The 18,842-nt window shown below is 41.3% G+C and overlaps 1 protein-coding gene across 1 annotated transcript in view; it reads left to right on the top strand.

Annotated features, from left to right (window-relative positions):
• Positions 1-18,842, top strand: part of MAP3K15 (mitogen-activated protein kinase kinase kinase 15) — a 160,210-nt gene that overhangs the window by 122,317 nt on the left and 19,051 nt on the right. The window contains 5 exon segments of the mRNA XM_039529058.1: positions 1,375-1,505; positions 1,799-1,904; positions 13,928-14,085; positions 15,960-16,143; positions 18,479-18,653. Coding sequence (XP_039384992.1) covers positions 1,375-1,505; positions 1,799-1,904; positions 13,928-14,085; positions 15,960-16,143; positions 18,479-18,653 — 754 coding nt within the window.

Genomic DNA, 18,842 nt, shown 5'->3' with positions numbered 1-18,842 from the left:
CCCCCGCCCCAGTACCTCCTGTCCACCACTGAACAGCTGAGCCCACACTATTTTTTTCGTGGGCGCTCCAGCCCCAGAGCACCCATGGAGTCAGCCTCCGTGCTGCCCTGCTAACATAATGGCACATGCTTGTGCTAAATTCATCCCAGCATCTCCAGTCACTGTCCTGCCCCTGGACAGTACCAGCTGCTGTTGCTTACCAGGTGCTTTATTCTGTCCATGCACTCCTCCTCCCATATATGTTGTAGTGCACTCTGAATAGCTGCTGGAGACAGGACACGACTGCACTAACACTTACATTTCTTCACCACCAGCTGTCCTTAAAGGGACAGCTATTTAGAAAACCTGTGGTTCAATACTGTCAGGAAACTTCCAACTCAGAAAGCTGTTGGCATGGATTGAAAACTCCCTCAACTACCTTTGCTAGAACTTAAGTAGAGCCCGATGTAAATTCTGTGTCTGACTTGTCATAAGCAGAAACTGTTGCAGAAAATGCTGCTATGTGAACCAAGAACTTGGTCTGTTTAAAAAGATTAAATCTGGTTCACTATCTCCACTAAGTAGGAGAAATAACAGCAACCCATCTTCCAATCTGAGTGTAGGAGGCCTCCATCCCCTGGTTTCTTTCTGGAACATTCTTTCCTCTACCTCCATCTATTCCCAAGGATAAAGGCTATTTTAAATCAAAGGGAGGTGGGTTTAGACTGTTTTGCTGTCAGAGTAGATCACCTTCTCTTAACTTACATAGTTTTCATATTTCACGTGACACACTGTGACATTCACCCAAGTCCACGCTGCTTTTCATTAAGTGCCAGAGTGTGGCTGACCCTAACGTGCACACCTAAAGGCTTAAAGGGGAGTGAGACCAGTTCTACCCTGGCGTACAGCTTCCTCACATCATGGTTTAAGGCATGGGTTGAGCATTAGTTACTTTCTGCCCCTTTCAATCTGCCCCTTCCTGGTGTAGATGGGTTGGAAATGGGTAGACACTTCGCTCTGCCATTCCACCAGGGCCAGTGCTTCCATTTAGGTGACCTAGGCAGTCACCTAGGGCGCCAGGATTTGGAGGGGGGGGCGGCATTTTGCCGGGAGGGTCGCAGGCGGCTCCGGTGGACCTCCCGCAGGCGGCCCTGAGCCTAGGGCGCCAAAAACCCTGGCGCCGCTCCTGCATTCCACTGATGTGCCAGCTAATGGAGCTGAGCTGGCATGAAGAGGGAAATAACCTGCATCCAGGCAAAGACTGCAATAAATCACTTCTGCCCTGGAGGAAGTGGGTGACCAGAAAAGTCTTGGGCTTATCCTGGAGTGCTGACCTCCAAAAGTTGACCTTGTGACTATGCTATCCTAACATGTTTTCCTCTTTATCTAACTCAGGAAGCCTCTCTGCTCTTCTAAGATCAAAATGGGGCCCAATGAAAGAACCCACAATAAAATTTTACACCAAGCAGATTCTGGAAGGGCTTAAATATCTCCATGAGAACCTGATTGTACACAGAGATATAAAGGTGAATTTTCTCCAAGTATTGTATTTTGTACAGTAGAGGCAAGTGTATGTGGGGTGTGTGTGTGTGGGGGGGGGGATTAATTTCAGTACCTCTTGCAGCATAATTAATTTTGTTATGAACAGAAGTAGTACTTTTGGTAGGAAGGAACTTTTAAAAAACAACAACAAAACACCACCACTGCGCCTGGCAGTTTCCTTTGTAAAAAGTATTATCTTTGTTATCAATCTTTCTGGAATCTTGTTGTCAGCATGCTGGAATCTGTTTACATCTATCTGTCTCTTTCTTGTCTCCAGGGAGATAATGTTCTGGTGAACACATATAGTGGAGTGGTAAAAATTTCTGATTTTGGGACTTCCAAGCGGCTCGCAGGTATCAATCCATGTACGGAGACATTTACAGGTAAGAGTAACCGAACACATTTCTGAACAGTCTCCTCTTTGGTGGTGGTGGTTTGATGCTGTAGTTAGCATTCTTATTTAGGATTCAGTTTTGGGTTGCTCACAGATCCAGAGTGCCTGTTGAAGCCACCAAGAGCTTTTGGTCAGCAAAGAAAGACGGGACTTCTGCTTTGAAGAAAACAAAGAAAGTAGATTGGTGTAGGTCACATGTAAGGATAGGCTTTTTTTCTTCTTCTTAAGGAGCCTATTTAAACCTTATAATTTAAAATCTTAGACCAAAAATGTCTGTGAAAAGTTTTATTGCAAAACTTTAAACTCCACCACCTCACAAAATACCACAAACTGCACCATACGAATCAGTGAGAACCTAATTTTGATTGACAAAGCTTTCAAAACTTTTTTTTTTTTGGTAGCCGGATCCTCTGAAGATGTTTTTCCTATAGTCAGTTAAGTGTGCTGTGTGTGTTTAAACAATAAAATAGTGTTGTGCTAATAACAAATAGTTAAAATGTGAACTAAAGTTGGGCCTACATAATTTTATGTATGTCATCCTTTGTAAGAAAACCAGAGGAATTACATGACCACTGCCAGAGTGAGATGACGGAAAAGGTATTTTATCACCCTTTAGAAGCTGGAGGCCATTTTCTGTCTTCACCATCTATGACCAATCACAATGTCTATGTAACTTTTTCCAAACTTAAAAAGATTGCTGCCATTTTGCAGGCCAGTAGATAATCTGCACTGTGATTTTTAGGAAATAGATGATAATTCTAAGGATGAGAAAATATTATCCTTCCTGTTTTTTGCTGTTCAGACTGAGCAAAACAATTGAGTAATTACGTAAGCATATTTTTCTTTTCCTGACTAGCTTCTTTGTTACACAGCAAGTTTTCCTTCCCCCTTGACTTTGCAAGCTTTTACTTCCTTTCCTGTGTAAGAGTTCTTTTTGCTTTATGCAAATCAGAATCTGGCTAAAACCAACCAGCCTTTTATTTCCAAACAATGTGAGCTCTTTTTTTATTGACCATAACGAACAATGGGTCAGCCAGTTTGTCTGTGTTTTATAATTAACTTCTCAAACTAAAGTATTCAACATAAAGACTCATGTCTAATTTATTTCATGTTAAAATACAATTTAGGAAAGTATGCATTCATGAATTACCAAATGAATAAAACAAAATTTTAAAACAAAATTTACTAGTTTTAGTTAAATATTGAAAGAGAAATTGAATCTGTAGAAATAAAGACCAGTAGTACTTCATGTAAAAATTGAAGTACGTGAAAGAAAAGTTGTAATCACTTTAGTATCTTTGGGGACCATATGGTATTAAGTTTATGAATGGTTTATGTATCACTTTGGGCCAGTGATTGTATGAAACTCTGGGGAGGGAGAGAGCCAAAAACAGTGAGGGGGTGATTAAAGTAAATCACTTAGGTTGTAAACGCCTCTCGAGAGGTACCGCCCCCAGAAAGGCTTATATATACTGGTTGGAGATGAGTTTTCCAGACGCCAACAGACTAAGAAAGGGCTTTTGGTATAAAAAGGCTGAGTTGAGCCTTTTTTGATTCAGCAAATGGACAGGACCTTCTCCCCAACCAGTGTGGAGGGGTTGGAATGATTTTGGCTTACTAGGGCCCCGTAAGACTGAAGATTGACCTCTGATGAGTTTTAACATGCATATAGGAACTTCTGTTGACTTTTATGCATTTTCTCTGTAATGCTTTTACCTTAAAGATAAATGTATTTTTCTTTGTGAAGGCTGGTTGGTAACTTGTAGACACTGTCATAGCCCCTGGAGAAAGGTTAATGACAGGTACTGGACCCCAGTCAGACTAACTGCAAGCCTAAGCCCCTGGTCTGGAGGGACAGAGATGTGAGTCTCTGCCCCAGAGAGGTGACAGCTGGGAACCTGAAACCTTTAAAAAAATGATAAATTTAACAGTAATAAGTCACCAGGACCAGATCCTCCCACAGATTAGTAACTGGTTAAAAAACAAGAAACCAAGGGTAGGAATAAATGGTAATTTTTCAGAAGGGAAAGAGGTAAATAGTGGTGTCCCTTAGGAATCTCTATGGTGACTGGTGCTGTTCAACATATTCATAAATTATTTTGAAAAAGGGAAAACAGTGAGGTGGCAAAAATTACAGATGATACAAAATAACTCAAGATAGTTAAGTCCAAAGCAGACTGTAAAGTTACAGAGGGATGGCGGATGAAATTCAATGTTAAATGCAAAGTAACGCACATTGAAAAACATAATCCTAAGTATACAAACGAAAGGATGGAGGTCTAAATTAGCTGTTACCACTCAAGAAAGAGATCTTTCTGTTATCTTGCATAGTTCTTTGAAATCATCTGCTCAATGTGCAGAGGCAATCAAAAATGCTAACAGAATGCTAGGAACCATTAGGAAAGGGATAGAAAATAAGACAGTAAATATAATGCCACTAGATAACGCCATGGTATGTCCACATCTTGAATTCTGCAAGCAGTTCTGGTTACCTCATCTCAAAAAAGATATATTAGAAATGGAAAAGGTATAGAGAAAGGCAACAAAAATTATTAAGGATATGGAACAGCTTCCATATGAGGAGAGATTAAAAAGACTGGGACTGTCCAGCTTGGAAAAGAGATGATTAAGGGGGGATGTGATAAAGGTATGTAAAATCATGAATGGTGTGGAGAAAGTGAATAAGGAAGTGTTATTTATCTCTTCACATAACACAGTAACCTGGGGTCACTCAATGAAATTAGTGACAGAGTCCTGTGGCACCTTATAGACTAACAGACGTATTGGAGCATGAGCTTTCGTGCGTGAATACCCACTTCGTCAGAGGCATGTAGTGGAAATTTCCAGGGGCAGGTATATATATGCAGGCAAGAATTAGTCTAGAGATAATGAGGTTAGTTCAATCAGAGAGGATGCGACCCTCTTCTAGCAATTGAGGTGTGAACACCAAGGGGGAAGAAACTGCTTTTGTACTTGGCTAGCCATTCACAGTCTTTGTTTAATGCTGAGCTGATGGTGTCAAATTTGCAAGTGAACTGAAGTTCAGCAGTTTCTCTTTGGAGTCGTCCTGAAGTTTTTTTGCTGCAGGATGGCTACCTTTAAATCTGCTATTGTGTATCCAGGGAGTTTGAAGTGTTCTCCTACATTCCTAATATCTGACTTGTTTCCATTTAGCAATGAAATTAGTAGGGAGCAGGTTTAAAGCAAGCAAAAGGAAGTACTTCTTTATGCAACACAGAGTCAACCTGTGGAACTCATTGCCAGGGGATGTTGTGAAGGCCAAAATTATACCTGTATTCAAAAAAGAATAAGATAAGTTCATGGTGGATAGGTCCATCACTGGCTATTAGCCAAGATGGTTGGGGTACAACCCTGTGCTCTGGGTGTCCTGAAACCTCGGACTGGCAGATGCTGGTACTGGACGACAGAGATCACTTGATAATTTCCCTATTCTGTTCATTCCCTTTGAAGCATCTGGCATTGGCCACTGTTGGAAGACAGGATATTGGGCTAGAAGGACCATTGGTCTGTCCCAGTATCTCATTCTTATGTTCTTAGGTAAGTGGGTGCCCTTGAAGAAGACCAGGATCAGGGTCAAAGGCGCAGTTAACCCTGAAATGGTGACAGTTTCAACAAATATACTTTCTCTTGCAATAAAGACCAGTTCTATTTGATTTAAAAACTGAAGTATTTCAAAGAAAAAATCTCATCACTTAACATTTTAAAAATGGCAAAGTAAAATTAAAGGGCAAGTTATAGTCATAGCATTTGTAAAATTAATCAATCTTGATTCCTAGCAAAATGCTGCACTTAAGTGAAATTAAAATATTATTTGTCAGTTTACATAGATTTGAGAGAGTCATTTCACGTATTCCAAAATGGGCCATCTCTTTAGCTCACAGACATGAAAACATGAAATACAAAAAACAGAGTACATTTTGGGGTAGAGTTTGGTTAAATCATTTCTTTAAGAAATTTCACCATAGTTTTCCAAATAAATTATTCAATATATGCTTTTTTATTATCCAGCTGCATAAACTATGTGAATAAATAACAAAAAAATATATATAATTTTCATTAAATATTTGAAATAGAATACTTGCAATTGTTATTTGCAAGTATTTGAGCAGTTCTATGCCGTTTGTATAAAATAATGAGAACGGAACAGCATGCTGCACATGGTAACCATATGAAATAGACGTATTTTAATACCATCCTAAAGGAACTACCAAATGACAGCATAAGAATAGTTGCCATATTGTGACAAGAGCAGGTAAAAATTTCATCTTGTTTCTGCATTCATCCCCTCCTACATTTTTTTTCAGTGCTTTGTGTGGATATATTTTACCTACGTGTAACTGTAGTAGTCTCCACTGGATATGCCCATACTAACACAGGCTAGTCTCCCTCAATTTGTCTTCAACTGGAACAAATCTACATTAGGCCGGCCCATTGCATTCTTGTTTTATTTCCTGTCATGGAGTCTCGAACTGTTTGATCATCTCAGCATGTTCATTTCCATGGTGGAGAGCATGCTGATTTTCTTTCTTATGGCTGGCCAAGTCACTGATCTGTTAAGTTCCATCAAATTACAGTTGTATACACTCTACCTTTTTATTGGCATCTTTTTGTCACAGAGAACTGGAGTCAGCTCCCGCCATTTGTACCCACCCAACTTCAGTACGATGCCAGGCTTCACTCGGGGGCATCACTGTCAGCAACCATTGATCCTAGGAATTTAAATACTTCTGCTCTTCTAAGTTCACTGCCAGTGATATACTTCATGTTGAGTCCTCCTCCCTCATAGCCTCGGTCCTACCAACGTTCACTCTGTGTAACCTCTTCAGAACTATGTTGCCACTGTTCAAAGTTGGCTTGCAGGGGCTCACAGTCTTCCACATGTAGCACTAAGTGAACAGCGTGTTCCAAGGTGGCTCCCTTCATGTAGTCTCACTTATTGCATTTATGACAATCACAAATAAAAAGGGGCTAAACACTGACCCATGATGCAGACCAATCTTTATTGGAAGTTCTCTACTGTAGTCCCATTTAATTTTGACTATGGTAGTCACTCCATCATACATATCTTGGATAAGAGGAACGTATCCTTCTGGCACACCTCTCCATCGCAAACTCCACCAAACTAATTCTCTTGGAACATGACCCTACGCCTTCTCTGGGTCCACAAAGACCATACCTAGTTGCCATCTCTCTTCTCTGAACTTTTCCATGAGGATTCATGGTGCAAATATGGCATCAATGGTGTTCCTTCCCAGCACAAATCCATACGGACCCTTCCAAATTTCAACCATTCCATGCAGATGCTTTTCAGTAATCCTTTCCAATAACTTTCATAGCATGTGACTTCAACTTAATTGGACTATAATTAGTACGCAGTGTTAAATATCTCCTTTATGTTTCAAAATAGGTACCACAAAGCTTTTCATCCGGCATTTTTCTCTTTCTTACTTCTTCTGGCCCAGGTGCTTTCTCCTTTTTCATTTTCCCAAGTGCCTCTGCGACCTCTTCCTCTGGTATGCAATCTGTCATGCTCATGTTCAGCTTACATGTTCTTAATTCCGCCATTGGGTTCTCCTCATTCATCACACTTTCAAAATAATCACTCCATACTTCGTTGATTGATTCACCATTTGTTTGCAAAATGCCATATGCATTTCTAATGTAAGCAAACTTGCATCCTTTTCATCGTTTTCTCTCTTGCCTTGGCAAGTCTACAGATGGTCTTATCTCCCTCCTGTCTTCCTAGTCAGTTATTTAGCTCATCACAGGCCATACTTTTAGCTGTTGCAACACTTCTTCTAGCCTCATTTGTGCCTCCCCATACACCGTCTTATCATCACTGAAACCCACTGGCCTGCCATTTTTTGAAGATTGTCCTTTTTCTCCCCTCAACAGATTCTCTAACTTGAGGATTTCATCACCAAGTCTTCCTTCTTATCCTTTTCAACACTGGTTTCATCTCTCCTAGGACGACTTGTGCCATTTTCAGCAAAGCTGACCTTAGTTTGAACCAGTTGTCCTCCATGCACTCCTGTGTGTAGTCAGGAAGTCTATGCATTTCTCCTTGTATGAAGTTTTTTTCATTACCATCTGTTTTCACCAGTTAGGCCTCTCCAGTGCCAAGGGGTTCAGATACTTCTGAGGCTCTGCATTCTAGTCCATAAGGATAAGTCTATGCTGTCTCACAGTGCACTCACCCCGTTTACCTTATAATTGATTATGTGTGATCTATCTCTGGTTAGTATTGAAAAGAAATTGATTTGGGACTGGTGTTCTCCACTGGTATAAAATATGAGATGGGTTTCCCTCTTTTGAAAGTGTGTGTTTGCGGTCATCAAGCCCAGTGCCAGACAAGTCTGTAGGACCATTTTTTCCCCCTCAGAGTTTCTGGTCCCAATGCCGTGCCCAACATGGACACCTTCATATCCAGTCTTCTCAGTTCTAGTGTGTACATATAAATCTACTCCTATAATGATCTTCTTGTTGGATGGTATATCTTCAGTAAGGTAAAACTCCTCATAAAAAAACTTTACCTTTTGATCTTCTCCTAGCTGTTGGTGCATTCCAACCTGCTATAGAGATAGTTACCGCCTCCCAACACAGTTTAAGACTCATCAGTTGGTCCAATGGTCTGGTAAGCTCTGTCACATGCCTCTGCAGGGTTTCATCAAGAATAACTCCAACAGCATTTCAGGAGGTTGAACTCTCTGAGTAATAGATTTTGTGACTCCTCATCACTCTCTTGTCTCTGCAGCCTTTCTGTTTGGTCTCTTGTACACATGCCATATTTACTCTTCTCTTCTTTAAGAACTCACATAGCTCGAAACTTATTCCAGTCGGCATTCCTACCCCAACTTGCATGTCTCAGTTTACTCATTGACTTTTTAAATTTTATCAACCCTTGCTCAGTTACTACAGTCAGGCACAGCTGATGTATGTCACTTGTGGGGAACATCTTTGCCTTCTGGGATACACTTTTTGACAAATATAGCAATTTCCTACAATATCATTGAAAGACCTTGGTGTATTACGTTTCGTATTATTGTGAGATGGGGTTGTGTGTAACCTCTCGGGGGGGATGATAGATGTGAGACCTGGGAGTTCAAAAGACTATTGAAAATGAGACACTTTTGGGACAATAAGTGTTAAGTAGATTTCCTGGGGAATTTCTAGGGAGAGGTTAATGCAAATTCCCTAGCTCTGGCTATGCAAAAATCTAGACTTTCGAAGAGGGTGAGGAGAGGGTGACTGACTGCTGGTTACCTGTTACAGAAGGCCAAGATCAAAGGGCCGAGCTGTATAAAGAAATGACTGATCTGTCCAGCCTTGGTTCTGGTTTTGGATCCAAGATGGATGAACTTGTAACCACAGGGAAAACCCAGATTTGGGTTTTGAAGACCTGAAACCTATCAGAGCCCTAGATTGGAGTTGTGGGTGACCACTTGTAAGCTTTTTAGCAGGCATGTTGGTTATTTTATTGCCTTAATATGCTTTCTCTGTAATATTTTTACCTTTAGAATTAATATGTGTACTCTGTGATAACTTACTACTGCAGCAATACACTGGTTGTAGCCTTTGGAGAAAAAAGCAAAGTGCAGGTGCTGGCCTTTTGGGGCAGGCTGGCTGGGGATATCACAGTGTAAGGCAAGGAGCTGTGCAGCCTTAATGTACCTAGTCAGGAGAGGTGACGGCTGGGAACAGGAAGGTTGAAGTGGGTGTCCATTGTGGACCATGGAGTGGGACTAGAGGTGCAGTTGTGCTGAAACTGTGACACACTTGACATGAATGTCAGTTTAATGAGCATATCTATGGAGTGACATTTACCGGTCAGCTGTCAAAACCTTTGCTTTGAAACCGGACTTTTCCTTCTCCTAGGTGAGCTGCCTTCTGAGGCTTGTCAGCCTTAGCAGACATCTCACCTAGGAGAAAGAACACTCCGGTTTCAAACCAAAGGTCCTGGCCCAGCAAGACTGATTTTAAGGCAGTCTTTGTTCACCTTGATGTTGTCATCATGGGGCCTAAGTGGCATTTTATGGACATAACTGATACTGTGCCACTAGCTACCCCATCACATCCTGCTGAGAGATGTCACCAGATGGTCTGCGACTGCTTACTGATTATTTGCAGCTGCCCTGCATATCTGCAGGATGTTGCCCTATCTGCCATCTGGGGGTGCATGTGGTGGGAGTTGGCCATTCCTACGCAAGTTTTATCAGATTCCTAAAAAGAAATATCCTTGTTGGCTACATTATTTTTTAATGGCAACTTTTCCATATGTTTTTTATGGAAAAGAGTCCAAGGAAGCAATTCACTTGCAGAAATATTATGAAATCTGTGTTGTATTGCAAACTGTGTATAAATTATAAGCTGTCACTTTAAATCGTAAAGGCTTTCCTGATTCTGCTAGCAGGCTAGGATTGTGCAATCTGGGTCTTTCAGCACTCAATATACAAAGAGCCAGCCTAGAGCCCAGTGAATTGTACCCTTTTGGCTTTGGAAGCAGCCTGCTTTCTCTTTTTGGTTTTTGTATGTTAAGGTTCTGGATTTTTAAGTAAGAGCGTTATTGCAACCTTCCAGAGAGAGTATATTATGTTTTTCTCTAACTTCTCTGTTTGTAATCTGTGAACCTAACAAAATCCTTCAAGCACCCAAGTGCATGTGTAGAGTTGTTCTACTGCTAATGGAGAGTTATTTATGTACTGACTGAAAATCCATTAAACTTTAAAGAGCAACTTTACAGTATAAAAGAGGGTACAAAGTGCATTTGACTTGATGTCCTAGTAAAGATCACAGTAACTGTTCCAGACTAACTTGCTGCATGTTTTACTACTTTCTTCGATGTTTGTTTCAACAATATTACAATCTTTACCCTTGGTCTTGTAATCAGATATGCACAAACAGATTGATGGCCATGGGACTCTGTACAGGCATGTAGATCTGTCCATGCAGATCAGATTGCAAGATCCAGGCCTTCTTTTGTTAACAGGTAGAGTTGTAAACACTTGTGTTTTAGCACTGCAATTCAGTATTCCAAGAATAACCATTTTTGTGTTATTCTTGAATTGATTGCTTGCCGATTTTGTTGCAACACGAGTCAGCTATGAAATGCAAAACCTTAGTGCTATCTAAAACCAAAAACCCATATACAAACTACATTTTATATTAAAATATTTTAGCTTTTGCAATCAGCATATAATTGAATTTCATTTAAAAATGTTGTGACTTTCAAAAATGTTGATTTACATTTCCCAAGGTTTTAGTTTTTCACCCTTTTCTTATTATGTTGTTACTTTACTTGTGACTGCCCGCCACTAGCACAACTCTGATGTGTGTTGTTTAGGCATTTGTTTCTAGTGGTATTATGAGACTATTATGTTTTAAATTATTTATGTTTTTTCCACCTATAAACAAACTGATGTTTTGGTTAAGTATAACTTCTGGAATATATAATTGTTACAAAAATCTCTGAGGTGGGCAGCTATTTGAGTATGGTAAGTAAGCTGCTAATGCCTGTTTTGTTTTGTTTTTTAATTATTGGTATTATATAATTTTGTAAACCTATTTCTTAACTAAGTAATCCAAATTAATTTATTAACATTCCAGGCAGAGCCTTTTCACTATTGTCACTAGCGTCTCTTTTAGCCCAGAGGAAATTGTATAATACGTGTGTTCCTCTTTCATTAGAGTTCATAGATCTCTTCATAATGTTTTGTACATGTAATATTTACAGGTCTGTTAAGCCTGTTTCTTACTCAATAACTTTTGATTATTTAAAGTTACTAAGACCCCTCCCTTAGTTCTGCTTCCTCAATTTATTTCTGCTTGAGCAGCCAACTACACTTACGAAGTTAGTTGTGAAGTTAAGGAAGTTTAGCTTTCAGACTTATTTTTCCTTGAAGCAATGAGAATGTGCCTATACTGTATTACAGACCTAGGAACTGAAAAGGACACTCTTCCATAGTGGCAGAGAAAACATGCCCCACCCTAAAAAAAATCTTTCTTTGCATTAATTTATATCTGATAACAGAAACGTTCTTTAAAGTGTATGAAACTACGTCTTATCATCATCAGTAATTGTGGATTGTCAAACACACTTTGCAGCCCAGCCCAGTCCCCCCACATGGATGGAACTCAGTCCATTATGATTGGATCCAACTGCTGAATCCCATGTGCTTCCTAAGCGCCCTGGTCTCAGGTGCAGAACCTGTGTCTGACCCTCCTTGGGCAGCAGGACCTTTCAGTTGGCTGCCTAGACCCTAGAACCAGCTTCACAGCCCTCCCAAGCACCCAGTTGCTTAGACATGTTTCCCCTGGCTGTCCAAGCTCTGATTTCCTAATTAATCCCCTTAGCGACAATGTGGCAGAAAAGCAATGAATACGGGCTTAGCAAAGGAATTTCTTAACCACAGTTACATTTACTCTTAACAAAGCACAACAGAGTTACAGATCCATGGAAAACAACAAATCCCTAAACATAACTCCCTGGTCTGATCTCGCCCCATCTAAAAGCTCTAGTTCTGGTCAGCATCCTTTGGCAAGGCAAGACCCCTTCTCCCCCCCCCGCCCCCAGCTTTCTCCCTCTCTCCAGCACAGGCTTCTGGCATCTGGTGTTGGATGGTCCCCTTCTTCAGAGAAGCAGCCTCCATAAGTAAAGTCTCCTGTGTTTAGTCAGATGGTCAGGCTGAGAAATTGCATGCTCTCCTAGCTAGGTTTCTGTGTATGAAGTCCATTCAAAGTCACAGGTCCTGCTAGTAGAAACCCCATTGCTTCAGCATGGAAGAGTCATTCAGTGTTAATGGCCCTTGATGGCTCTCTCATTATTAGCCTCTTCAATGTGCAGGGCCGGCTCCAGGTTTTCTGCTGCCCCAAGCGGCAAAAAAAAAAAAAAAAAAAAAAGGCCGCGGCAGCGCAATCGTAGTTCGGCGGCAGGTCCTTCACTCTCTCTCTTCCTCTTCGGCGGCAGCTCAAAGAGGAAGAGAGGGACTTGCTGCCGAATTCCTGCCGAAGACCCGGACATGCCACACCTTGGTATTGGCCGCCCCAAGCACCTGCTTCTTTGGCTGGTGCCTGGAGCCGGCCCTGTCAAGGTGTCCCACCCTCTAACATGAGCACACAGTATCTGCAAGACATTTCCTTTATCAAGATTTCATCACCACCTGAATGTCTGAACCCTCCATAGAAATTACAATACAGACCAAAGGTCACAGTGAAGGTTACAATCACTGGTATTCTCAAAACAAATGGGAATCCCCAAAAATGTGGAGTTCACAATTTGACCCAGATATTCACCCTGTTTGTCTCACATTTCTGCCACTTGCCTCCACGAGGTTGTTTCTTTTGCTTTCTGTTAGTCCGGCCCTGATATTTCATTTGTAATGTAGGACACTTTTCCTCTTTCTCCAAGCCTTATCTCTTTCCCAGATCTCATCTCTCTAGCCCTACCTCTTTCCATCTCGCTCCCTCTTCAAAATCTCTCATTCAGCTCCTGATCCTCTCCTACGAGGCCTGACCCTCTCTCCATGGACTAGCTCACTTCGCTATTGCTGATGTTCGCCTGCTCTGTGTTCCCGCCAGAGGTGGTGAATACAGCAAAAAAAGGTATTCCCTCAAAGAAAACCCATCAACTAGTTGGCTGCTCTCTGCAGCCCTTTTTATTCACATATCTTTCCAATTCGTCATTCTCAGAAATGGAGGTAGGTTTAGCTTAAATAAGGCAAGGGAGAACTTTCAGATTGTACGGTAAATATATTTTCTCCCATTTGAAGTCCTTCATGTGAGGGGAAGAACTAAGAGTTTGTATAGAAAAGACATGGGAAAATACAATCTTATGACTCAGTGTTGGAGGTGGAGTTTGACTTAGAGGGCTCATCTTTCAGTCATACAAGCCGCATTTGAAGTGACAACCTGCAAGGGGTTTAATGATATGGTGTATCTATTTGATAAGAAAAACAAATATATGACTTGTGTTCTTCCTTTTTTGTCTTGATTCAGGAACTTTGCAGTATATGGCTCCAGAGATTATAGATAAGGGGCCTCGAGGATATGGTGCACCAGCTGATATCTGGTCACTGGGTTGTACTATCATTGAAATGGCAACAGGAAAGCCTCCGTTTCATGAGCTGGGGGAGCCACAAGCAGCAATGTTTAAAGTAAGAGTTGTTTTATTTGCTGGACAGTTTGTGAAACTTGAAGTAGTACCTGTTAATTAAATTTTCATATAGTTACTATTTACAAGTTAAATATTCTGGGCAATTTAATCTACACTGACATTGTAATCACCTCTGCACAGGGTCAAGGTCCAAACTGTGATTTCCTTATGCATGTGAATGATCCCATTTGCTTCAAGATGCATCACTGAGGGAAGTGCTGTGTTCATGGTGCTTTACAAATCAAATAGAAATGGTCCCTCAGACAGGTTAACTGAAGTGCAGAGAGACCAGGTGGCCTGTTGTCACATAGTGAGTAGTAGCAGAGCTTAGAACAGCTATATGCCTATGGATTTGCTGCTTGGAATCTTACACTGCACAGGAAATATGACGTCTGGCTTTTAAAGGCATTGTTTTGGATGCGCATGGAGACATAGCTTGTAAGTGGTTAATGCACTGGCATTTTATACCCTGCACTACAATTCAAATACAGGCTCTACTGTTCAGCATTTTGGCTTCAGCCTGCATTGCGAGTAGACCATACTGGATCTCACAAAGCTAAACTGCTATTGTAAATGTATAATAGTGCCACAGTGCATTAGTACAGTTATCTAATGTGATTATTCAGACAACTCTTTATTTTAGCAAGCTGCTGCCACTTGTTTAACCACTTAGCTACTAGCTGCCTTGTGGCCAGCATTATTTCCAGGCTCCTGCTACTTGTTCTCCAGAGTCTATTTTACATAAATATTTCAAGGATGAAAAGAATAATTTTGCCAGATTTGTACAGCATGTGCAGAATGAGTGGCACAACTCTGTCTTAAAGAGTACGCCTACACTGCAAAGAAAACCCCCTGCAGCAACGAGTCTTGGAGCTTGGGTCAGCTACTCCGGTCTCATGCTGTGGGGCTAAAAATAGCAGTGTGGACATTCAAACTCAGGCTTCAGACCTGTCAAGGGGGTTAAGGCTCAAGCTCAGGGATCTACCATCACTTGAACGTCCGCACTGCTGTTTTTAGCCCTGCTCGAGACTCTCTGCTGTGGGTTGCTTGGTTTGTGTGCGTTGTAGACATACCCAAAAATAGTGCTGTAAAATCAGCCCTGGGGATTAAAAATGGGTAGCTCATGCTGATGCACCAGAGGACAATATCAAGTTATTTTCCAGTAATGTTTTGAAATAAATAAATTTCTGTCCAATCACATTATCCAAGTGTGGGATTACGTTAACCCTTTGAACATTGTGTAATTTCCAGTTGGCTGCCATTGAAGGGCTAAGAAAGACACGGGTCTCAGCATTGGGTATAATGAGTGCATCTGGCAGCCGGAGACTGGGTGTTCACGCTTGTGCTAAGAGTGAGCACTAGGCAAAGCAGGACAGGTCTGGGCACCAGACAGAGGGAATGGGCTATGAAGCGACTCAGCTTTAGGGCTGGAAGTTGGTTTTGGTGTTTGGGGAGAAGTGTCCTGAGCGGGCTCAGCAACTGGGAGGGAGGCGCTGGCTGGCATATGGAATAGAAGGGCTTGGTGGCTAATAGGGAGAATAGTGTCTGGAGCACTTTTGGTGGGTCTGGTCAGACCCAGGGGTTGCACAAGGCTTAGATAGTTGGATATGTCCATTTCTTGACATAACCACTTAGGATACACATCTGCAGAGTTAAACATTTGCAGTAGAAATACAGCCAGATCCCATACTGGCGTAAATGGAGCCCCGTTGATGTTCCACTGACTTCAGTGGACTTCTGCATTGCAGCTGTCAAACCCTTCACTTGCCGTCAATGGAACTATGCCGGTTTACACCAAGCGAGGAGCTAGCTAGTGGCCCTTTTGCAGCTATTTGTTTGAGGCCATATAATTTTCTGTCCATATTTTACTTACAGGTTGGGATGTTTAAAATTCATCCTGAAATCCCAGAATCACTGTCTGCTGAAGCAAAGGCCTTTATTTTGCTCTGCTTTGAACCTGATCCGAATAAGCGTGTCACAGCATCTGATTTACTCAAAGACCTCTTCTTAAAACAGGTGAACAAGGGCAAGAAAAACAGAATTGCATTCAAGCCTTTAGGTAAGGAATTATCAGCCAACTACAAGTCAATATTATTAAGTGTTATGTAAAAAGATTTGAATCATTAGCCAATTCCTCTCTGTTATTCAGGATGTTGAACATACCAAGAAATCAACTAGCGTTAAACTGTAGAAAGTACCTTGTAGTTTATATTTGTATCTTGTTTTGGCTTGTTAAAATCTCCCCACTGGCCAAATGTGTAAACCATTTATAATAAAATAAAAGTTCATTCGGCCAAGATTTTTGCAAGTTACTTAAATTTTTCGGTGCCCACCAAGAGTCACCTCAAAGAGGTATGATTTTCAGAAGATTGGTGCTCAGCACTTTCTGAAAATCAGGTCCCTTTTAAGGTGTGTCAGGTTAGGAACCCAAATTTTAAGATACCCAAAAGCACTAATCAGTTTTGAAAATCTTGGCCAAGCATCTTGATGTTTTGTGTTCAATTTATACGTATTGGACAGGATTTTCAAACATTGGTGCTGTCACTGTGCCTCAGTGAGTCTGGAGAGTCAGAGCAGGAAAAAGGCAACATGGAAATATTTCAGGGGTCTGTCAACTGCTTAGAATTTTACTATTCCAAACAAATCTCACAGCACAGTTTGTGGAAAATTAATGGCACAAGATGGAGTCCAGGGCCATATGAGTATGTCATATGTCCTTACATGGCTTGATGACTCCAAGAGGTAGCCATTGGCCCCTTGGAGATGGCAATGTCAGCAGGACGAGCCATCTGGGCAGAATGAGTTTCTTCTATGGCCCATTGTAGGAGTGAAGTGTCCTTAATGGGCAGCCAAGCTTGAAAAGTCCCTTCACAGTGTGTTGGCTAGACTGATGTAAACTAGCTTGTGGGTGTTACCTCAGGAACAAACACAATGGTGAAACCAGTACATAACCAATATTCATAACTTCAGATACAAAAATGATGCATGTTTTAGAGTAGTAGCCATGTTAGTCTGTATCAGCAAAAAGAACGAGGAGTACTTGTGGCACCTTAGAGACTAACAAATTTATTTAAATAAATTTAAATTAAATTTAAATATGCTTAAATAAATTTGTTAGTCTCTAAGGTGCCACAAGTACTCCTAAAAATGATACATGCATATAAACAGGATAATCATCTTTAGCAAATCATAACTTTTCCATTGACACCTTACATGATATATTTTGTACAAGTTTTGTTGCAATTGTCTAACAGTGGCAATATTCATGATAAACATGGTCATATTCCAATCATACAGCATCACAAGTGCCTAATGTGGAGTATCAATATTTTGGCACCTAGTGGCCTAATTTTCCAGTTACTGATGTTTCTACTGAAAATCTGGCCGCTTTGTTAGCAGGATAAATAGTGAGCCTGAACTTTGACCTACTGAAGAGCCCCATTCGTATCTGTACAAATATCACAGAATGCAAACTGGAAAAGTTATTTTCTTCCTCAGCTCACCTGTTCTCATCCTCCTACCAACCCCACCCCGGGAAAGGTCTGCAGGTGCCTTCTTCCCACATTAGGAACTGCTCCAGGCCAAGCAACCTTGCTTCCTTTCTTTTCGCTGCAAGTGGCGGTTCCTTGGCTGACCAATATTGGGTGGCCCCAGCTCTCCCTCATAAGACCACAGGCAACTTTCTGATGTGGCAAGTGGAGGTGGGCCTACCCAGTAAACATAGGACTGTGAAGAGCCACAAGTTGACATGTTTTTATTTTGGTGGCAATTTAAACTCCTATTTGAAGAGTAACTGTGTCCTAATGACTATGCCAGAATTTTACACCCAACCCTCCCTTCCAAAATATCAACCGTTTGCGATGGTGGAGACAAACACCCAGAAATTTGCCTCCCAGCCTAAATATGTACCCCCAGCCTGCCGCACCTCTCCTGCATTGTACTCTAGTAAATAGGCCTATAGGGAAGTAGTGGGCACCCAACGACTCATTTATTTTGTTCTCCCTTCTGGATGAAATGGGAGGGATTGTAGGAGGCTTCTTGGCTTGTCCTGAAGGAGATAACTGAAGGCAGGGGATGCAAGAGAGGCAGATAGCTAGGAGGCCAATGAGAGATCAAATCTTGGTCCCATAGTCGTGGCCTTGGAGGGGTAATTGGATGCACCTGGTGTTAGTATGTCATAGGAGGAAAATATTAATTAGCTAAAAATGCCAATTCTTTATATTCACAATGACCAAACATGCAGAATTACTTCTAAGTACCTTGCCAAATAAGGGCTTTATAGCATTCAGTGTGTTGGAGTTCTGTGGTTTTAAAAGCACTGCCCTCTCTCACAGTTGTGTGATATGCTCTATTTAATGATGGGTGTGGTTTGCTTGTTTGCTGTCCCTTGCTAGATTATAATCGTAGTACGTCCCTCCCACTGCCAGTCTATGGGGAACAGGCTGGTAGTAGCAGCAGTGAACATGGCTCTGTCTCGCCAGATTCAGATGTACAGCATGATATGTTCTTTGAAAAGACAAAGCGATCTGTTTCAGAGAACCCAGCGAAGCATCCCATTTCCCACTTAAGGTAAAGCTGTCTAATTGCTTCTGGCACAGCCTCCACAAAGCTTATGCAGGTTAGAGTCGCATGACATTTTATCCAAGGCAATTTGTGCATGTAATGAATAGATAACCAGATGTGTTCAATAATTAAATCTGTTGATTAATCAAAATGTCAATTGATTTAAATATTGATTATATTTAACTGATTCATGGA

Source organism: Mauremys reevesii, linkage group 1 (assembly GCF_016161935.1).
Source record: "Mauremys reevesii isolate NIE-2019 linkage group 1, ASM1616193v1, whole genome shotgun sequence".
Classification (NCBI taxonomy): Eukaryota; Metazoa; Chordata; order Testudines; family Geoemydidae; genus Mauremys; species Mauremys reevesii.
This window is presented reverse-complemented; position numbering and strand designations above follow the sequence as displayed.